This window comes from Nycticebus coucang, chromosome 13, assembly GCF_027406575.1.
Source record: "Nycticebus coucang isolate mNycCou1 chromosome 13, mNycCou1.pri, whole genome shotgun sequence".
NCBI lineage: Eukaryota > Metazoa > Chordata > Mammalia > Primates > Lorisidae > Nycticebus > Nycticebus coucang.
Window position 1 is genome coordinate 30,357,955 of NC_069792.1, and position 7,567 is coordinate 30,365,521.

General features: G+C 49.1%; 1 protein-coding gene across 3 annotated transcripts; it reads right to left on the reverse strand.

Moving 5' to 3' along the window:
• Nucleotides 1-905: 905 nt before the first annotated feature.
• On the reverse strand, nt 906-4,845 carry HEY1 (hes related family bHLH transcription factor with YRPW motif 1). 3 transcript variants are annotated; one of them, XM_053559286.1, is made up of 5 exons: nt 4,401-4,845; nt 4,058-4,133; nt 3,835-3,930; nt 3,491-3,572; nt 906-2,610 (listed from the first exon to the last, which is right to left on the reverse strand). In XM_053559286.1, the coding sequence occupies exons 1-5, from the start codon at nt 4,487-4,489 to the stop codon at nt 2,027-2,029; spliced, it is 927 nt and encodes a 308-aa protein (XP_053415261.1). In that variant the 5' UTR covers nt 4,490-4,845; the 3' UTR covers nt 906-2,026. The 3 variants fall into 3 exon arrangements, with proteins under 3 accessions (XP_053415261.1, XP_053415262.1, XP_053415263.1); XM_053559287.1 differs by having other exon boundaries at nt 3,847-3,930; nt 4,401-4,843; XM_053559288.1 differs by lacking the exons at nt 3,491-3,572; nt 3,835-3,930; nt 4,058-4,133; nt 4,401-4,845 and adding an exon at nt 3,050-3,473.
• Between the last annotated feature and the right edge of the window lie 2,722 nt (nt 4,846-7,567).

Genomic DNA, 7,567 nt, shown 5'->3' on the forward strand with positions numbered 1-7,567 from the left:
TCTTCTCTTTGCCTTCTGTCTTCGTTTTTTCACCAAAGAAGGGAGGAGGAGCTCAATGTTGGGAGGAGGCTCTATTTTTTATCATCTACCAGAGTGGGTTTTATCACTCTCCTCCCCACCACCCTCAGGATCGAGAGACGCTCCTTCATAGCTGAGAGGTAACACCCCTTAATTGGCAGAAGACTACTTCTAAGGCAATGAGAAGACACGCCTCTCCCCTGGGGCCCAGATTACTACCTCTGGCAGTGTTTTGTTCTAACCTAAAGCATATGTTAGCTTGCTCACTACACAGCTCAGGAGTCCAATGCAATTAAAGGGTTAAACAAATTCCATGGAAACAAGACCAGGAAAAGACTCCTGGTGTTGTGCAGGTGCAGAATTACAGCCTGTCACTGCTCTTCAGGCCACAGTTTCCCAAGCCCCTGCATGGGGTCTCAGAGATAACGTTAGGCTCTTCTTGCCTCGCCATTAAAAAAAAAAAAAGTGAAAGAAATGAATGAATTTTCCATTCTCTCAGTATATAATTGAGCACACAGTAGGTACTGTAGATATTTGTCTAACAATCAAAATGGTTTTTAAAAGATTTCATCAGAGTCCTTTCCCATCTCTGAGAGCCCCAGTCTGATTTAAGCTTTCCAAGTCCTTAGATGGCCAGACCATATAACATAATAGTAAAAGGTGTATGCTATTATGACTCTTTGTGGGAGAAAAGCGGGAGCTCTGCATTCTAATTAAGTCACCTTATTCAATGGCACAAATTCACACAGTTTAAAAGTCCAAGAATAATGATACTGGTGAACACATACAAACCAATCAAAAGCAAAGTGAAAATGAAGGAACATTTATTTTTTTCTTAGCCAACAGAAGGAAAGCCCAAGGTACGTAAAACATACACAGCAGTATATTTTGTTCTTTCTTTTTTATTTAGTCGTAATACAACAGTACAACAGGGGTCAACCCAGTTCAGTGGAGGTTGATTAAACAACACCTGCTAAAAGGATAAACCTGTGAAATAACACTTTTACAGCCCAAATCAAATTAAATAAACCAAAGAGAAGGCAGAAAAGCCCTTTTAAATATCTCAACAACCACATTTCCATGCGCCAAAAGGAAAATGCAACATAAAAATTTCCAGTGAAAAGAAAATTCCAGAAAAATTAGGTTATACATTTAACAGGTCCCACTGTACTATTCAATTGACCACTTGCACACCATGATCACTTATCCATGCTAACATCTGTGAATTTGAGATCCGTGAGATTAAAACTTCACTGCATTGCTAGGGCTGGTAAATGCAGGCATATTCTGTGCAATAATCTTTAGTTTCCTCTCCTACCAAACTTATCAGTGGCTCCGTCCCAATGAAGCCAGAACTACCAGTCCTGGCACACAACAGCAGTTGGTCACATGGATTCAGGGCCACCAATAGGTTACACCCACCATACTGGTACAGAAGGCAGAGAAGTTTCTAGTCTTTCTTGGATAAAGCTGATCATCTGATTTGTCAACGCTTTGTTCAGAAATATAAAATTCATTAAGTTTCCCCCAAAAAAGAAATTATTCATATAATCTGTCAAAATATTAACAAATTGAATCATGTTAACATTAAGCATAGTGGTTTGGAAAATTAATTCTAAGAATAGACCATAGCTATACAAGATGGAAAACAGACCTAAAATACTAAATGTTAAGAGTCCCAAAACTTTGAGGCAAAATGGAATCATTCTAGTTTACAAAGTAAATCAGGCACAGTGCAAACCTATCACAGGTGTTGGTTTATACTCACTATTTCAATTTAATGTTTTAAACAAAATTTAACAACTAGTTTTAAAAATTGCTAATACATGGCATGATAAAAAAATTAAAAAGTAAACCAACAAACCTTTAGTCTTTAAAAAAACAACTTATCTGAAAGTGTGTACCTTTTTCCTTTTTACTTTTACTGACGACTTTAAGGTGGTATTGGCAACAGTCCAGCCCAGCTGGGATTTTTAAGCTTTCCCCTCCCTCGTTCTACATCAGTTCTTTAAAAAGCTCCAATCTCCGTCCCCCAAGGTCTATAGGGCTTGCCAAGATTTGCTGCCTGCGTGGGTGCCGAAGGGCTCAGTGCATTGGGAGAGAGTAAGTGAAAGGACCCGAAAGAGAAGGGGAAAGCCGACAGAGAGGCCACGGAGGAGAGCAGAGGAGGCGAAAGTTTGGAGGCGGAGGTGACCACGGGGAGCACCGGTCCAAGGCCGCCGCTAGGGGGCGCTCGCAAGGTGGGCGCCTCCGGATGTGCCGAGGCCAACCTGCCTTGGTGGTGGGGTTCCGTGGGCGAGGCTGTGGTGCCTGTGTTCCCGTGGCCGCTCTGGGGCAGCAACAAAGGGTGTGAGATGTGTGGGTGATGTCCGAAGGCGCTCCCCCAGGGACTATGTCCAAGGCCCGTGTGGGCGCTACTGGCAGCTTCCCGCTGGGAGGCGTAATTGTTGAGATGTGAGACCAGTCGGACTCGAAGTGGGTCAGAAGCATCTAGTCCTTCAATGATGCTCAGGTAACGGGCAACTTCTGCCAGGCATTCCCGAAACCCCAAACTCCGGTAGTCCATAGCAAGGGCGTGAGCATCAAAATAGCCTAAGGAAAAGAACAAAGGAAAAACCTCAGGGCTTTGCTTATTTCCCATATTTCTTCAATCCTCAAGGTATTTTTTCCCTTCCTAGGAAATAAATACATCCTTAAGACATGGCACTCACCAGTTCTTCCAGAAGTCCAAATGCTTGGAAGTCTATTGAAATATTTGCATATATCAATATGAACAGAACGTGTTTGCTAATGCAAGTTCAAAGTCCAATTAGAAGTGCCGAGCAGAAATTGGAATTATACCCTACCAGCAGATGAAACTATGTTCATTCCTTTAATGTTTCCCCTCAACAACAACAAAAAATACATCAAGGACAGAGAAACCACAGAGCAGGGAAATTCATTAGACACACAGATGTAAGTTATCATCGTGGAGCTCTTAGGCACTTGGTCCCCAGTAAAGCATTTTCCTGCTGGAGACAGACACACAGACCTTGGTCTCCAGTTAGGATTTCTCTACTTAACCACAAAAGGTTTCCTTCCTCAAGAGTCATATGGCAGCTCATTTTTTTAATCCTGTATACAAAATTAAGGCCACATTAAAAAGAAACAGCTCTTCCTCAAAATAGAAATGGACAAATATGAGAGCTACCTGATCTGAATCAGGGCTGTCACAATTTTAGAGGACCTAAAAAATAACAGCTATTTTTCAAAAGCTGCACTAGCTTAATTTGCCAAGGCCTAGGGTGATGGATTCACTGGAGAAAATTCTGTGTGTATCTAAAAATGTACTGACAGGCAATCGTACACACCAACAGCCGTTTTCTTCCCACCCACAAAGAAAAATCAGGCAGCTACTGCACCAATCCTGGCCTGCAGCTTCTGTGCTCTGACCCCAACCACTCAGAACCACCAGAGAACAAGTGAGATGTACCTTTCCCTCCTGCAGTGTGCAGCATTTTCAGGTGATCCACGGTCATCTGCAAGATCTCAGCTTTTTCTAGCTTAGCTGATCCCTTAAGAAAATGGCAAAATAATGATTTGGCACAAGTTCCTTTGGCGAGCAACTTAAAATACACATATTTATACGTAAGATATACATATTTTACAGATACACATTTGTAAGTCTTAAAGTGTGGACTAACGCAAAATAAGTTGTCTTCACGAAATACTTTGAAATCTGTGCAAATTTATCTTCTAGGCACAAGCAACACAGCTATTTTCTAAAACAGACGAGGTTCAGAAAATGCATATAGCTACGCTGAAAGCTCTACCTACTTTCTCCATTACCTGCTTCTCAAAAGCACTGGGTACCAGTCTCCTTAACTCAGACAAACTGTTATTGATCCGGTCTCTTCTGCGCTTCTCAATTATCTGTAGGAAGCGAGCAAAACAAAGGAGGACATTTCCATTACCACTGTAAATTTCAAAGAGAAGAAAGGTGTTCTCTTCGTTAATTAATAACAAAAAGAAAGGAGTAGAGTATTGTTAAGAGACTCACGCCTCTCCTTCTTTTCCTGGCCAAAATTTGGGAAGATGTAGTTGGGGACATGGAACCTAGAGCCGAACTCAAGTTTCTGAAAGGAGAAGGGGGAAAAAAATATCGCCGTTAAGCTAGGAGAGGTGATCTAAGATGTAGCCCCCATTTCCTCCTCACTCAGGCTGTTTTAGCAACGTGAGCTTGAAAGCGCCTTGAGGGTCCCTCGCCACAAGCAGTGGCCAGCCCATGACGCGAAGAGGTCAGCGCAGGGCACCGGCGCGCCCCAGCCCTCGGCTGCTGTCACCACCGCGGCCAGCCGGCGCCCGCCTCCCGCTCTGGCTCCGCTCCGCCGTGGTCAACTCACCCACTCTCGTCCGCACTCTCCTTCTCCACCTCTATGGTCTCGTCCAGCTCGCTGTCCGAAGAGCTGTAGTCGGCGTGAGTTCGCTTCATGCTGGCTGTGCTGCGGCTCCAGGGGAGGGTCGGCGCGGCGGGCAGGGAGGAGTTAACAACAGCGGTGCCTCTCCGCGCTCTGCTGCTCGCGTTCCGCACACACTGATCTCGCTCACGCTCTGCCTCCAGTTAAAACTCAACCATCCCTTTCCCACGCTGAGCCCCTTCCCAGGGCCCTGGGGAGGGCGGAAGAGTACGGAAGGCGGGCGAGGGGGCGGGGAAGCGGGGGCGGTAGCTCCCAGGCAACAGTCTCCCGCCGGCCAATCAGGCTTTGGGCACCGCTGATTGACAGCCGCTCAGAGGAGGGGCGGGGGCTAGGCCGAGGGCCTGCGGGGACCGCGACCCCGCCCTCCGCACCAGCCCCTGCCCGGCGGCGGTGCGTCGGCTCCGCAGGGGCTCCGCCGGCCTCCACTTTCTGGAGAAGGAGGAGGCGCAGGCGGCGGTGGGCCGGCGTAGGGGGAGGCGCGGGAGGCCGGGCCGGGACACATGCCCGCCAGCGGCCGCGGCCCCGCCCCACCCCGCGCGCCCGGATTGGCCTGGCCGCGCGCCAGGGCCGCGCCTGCAGCGCCGCCGGTGAGCCGCACGCGCCGCCGGCCGTGGGAAAGTGCTGGCGCCGCGGCCACCAGCCAATCCGGGCGGCTGGCGACGGCAACGGCGGTCGCGCTGGCGGCGGCGGCGGCGGCGGCGCTGGGCGTCCGCATGAATGGAGAAGAATGGGCAGCCCGGGAGCGGGGCCGCGCAAGGGTGCGCCGGCGGGGGTTGGGCGGCCGCGGGCCGGGCCCCCAGTGTGAACCTGTAATTGGAGCCTGGGCGCCGGCCGGCTCCGGATGCCGCCGCCCAGCGCCACCGTAAATCTCGCCTGCGTGGCCGCCCGTGCCCTGCGGTGGGAGGCGCGCGTCGGTGGCAGGGCGGGCTAGGTGCACCTGGCCCAGCCGCGCGCTGGTCGCTCCACTGAGCCTGCGGGGAACCGAGAGAGGCGCAGCCCGTGCACTGGGAGCGTCTAGGGTAGACACCAGCCGGTCGACGGATGGGCAGGACGTGGGTGCAGGGGAAGTTCTTTTTCGGTTTCTGGGACTATGTCAGCTCATACAACTGGACTTATTTCCGCTGGGGCTTTCTAAGCTTGGGTGGAATGGTTATTCCCTATGCATCTTATTTCTGAGGGCAAGTGGAGTACTTGTTTTCTGGGCTGAATTGGTGTGGAAGGAACAGTCCTTGGGAATATTCACTACATTGGATTTTTGTCCCCCACACTCCCTCCCACTCGCTTTGGCGGCCAGATCCTCTCAGCGGCGACAGGGTGGCGGTGCTGGTCTTGGCGTCTGAGGCTTGCCTGCCTGTCGGCGTGCACGTCTCTGTCCCTTAGACAATCCCACATACACACACACCCTACTGCTCTGCCTCGGTGTGGGCCTGGCCGTGTACCGAGTGCTGCATGAAGTTCTATGAGTTCCCCAGGAAGACAGATTTTTTTGTAGAAGCAGGCAAGATGTTTGTTTTAAATGTGGAAATCTAGTCCTCTATTCTTTACAAAGGTGCAGAGCAGTTCATATTCATCTCAGGTCCATTCTTGTGGCCTTCAGTCTTTTTTATTTTTTTTTTTCCGTAGAGACAGAGTTTCACTTTATTGCCCTTGGTAGAGTGCCGTGGCGTCACACAGCTCACAGCAACCTCTAACTCCTGGGCTTAGGCGATTCTCCTGCCTCAGCCTCCCGAGTAGCTGGGACTACAGGCGTCCGCCACAACGCCCGGCTATTTTTTGGTTGCAGTTTGGCCGGGGCTGGGTTTGAATCCGCCACCCTCAGCATATGGGGCCGGCGCCCTGCTCACTGAGCCACAGGCGCCGCCCCCTTCAGTCTTGTTTTTTGAGAGAAAGTTTCCTAAATATTGTGGAGGATAACAAAAGACATTTTCTCATCTTTGCAAATAGCTTTCCGGTTTCTAGACATCATTAATTATTGATGTCAATGCTATCTTAACACACCTTGGATGCTGCACACCCTGAATTGCCTGGGCCTAACTCAGAAGTCCTCTCTCAGCACTGCCCCCCATCCCAAGCCCATATACACACAAGATATACAATCTCTCGGTTCCCCCTCACCTTCGCCTGCAGCCCTTTAGTCCTTCCTTCTGGCCTGCTGGGCTTCCCTGTCTAGGCTGGGTCCCTCCCTCAGCCATTTTGGGTTTGTTCTTGCTGGCACCACAGAGCCTCTTGCTTCCTGAAACTCCACCCTTTGGCTGCCTGTCAGTTGCAAATCCAAGATCAATCCAATCAACCCTGTTTTCTCTACTCCAGCTCACTGGTGATAGCTCTCTGGGGGTTTAACTCCAAAGCTCCTTCTCAGTCCCCTCAGTTAGGCACATCATGGCTCCCTGTCTCTTCCCTCCCAGAATATGATGATTCAGGCATAGGAAATCATCTAACCCTCTCTCTTCTGCTTTCCAGAAGTCCTCTGGCATTCAGTTTCTTCTCCCAAAATGACAGACCTCTCTGCCCCCAAATTAGCCTGTCTACCTCCCCAATGACTCTAAATTTTCCTAGCCTCTGGCATTTACAATGACTCAGCCTTTGGCCCTTTTCTGCTGTGGAGAACTGTGGACAAGGTGCAGGTAGGCAGGTGAGACAGGATGGGTGAGGAATACTTAACTCCATGTTTGGTACCTAAGTGAAATACTGCTGAGATGTTCATAAATAATACGTTTCTATCAAACATGAGGTTCTTCTTAACTTTGACTTTTATTCTTTTATCCCACTCACCAGCAAATATTTATTCAATGCCTTCTATGTGCCCAGCACTGTGTTAGGCCCTGGGAATACAAAGGTGACCCAAAAGCTGTGTGACCCAACCTCCTAGAACTGGCATCCTGCGGGAAGACAGACAATACACAACTAACGTAGATATAGATGTATCAGTGCTTGGAAGCACTTTCCATAAGGAAAATCAGGGTGAGGATTCGTTATGAGGTCTGTGAAGGCCTTTTCTGGGTTTGGGAAGGAATTTAAGATTAAGATTAAGTGAATCAGGTGGTTGTTTATAACCAGGAAGGAAGGGATGCGATCCCTCGAGTTAGACTGAG

Bases quoted from the DNA above. Each gene is read 5' to 3' on its own strand.
- HEY1 (XM_053559286.1), bottom strand. From the start codon at position 4,489: ATGAAGCGAACTCACGCCGACTACAGCTCTTCGGACAGCGAGCTGGAC. The intron at 3,931-4,057 runs GTGAGTCTCTTA...CGCTTCCTACAG, and splicing joins CCAGGAAAAGAAGGAGAGGC to ATAATTGAGAAGCGCAGAAG. The intron at 2,611-3,490 runs GTACATCTCACT...TCTTTTCCTTAG, and splicing joins GCACACTGCAGGAGGGAAAG to GCTATTTTGATGCTCACGCC.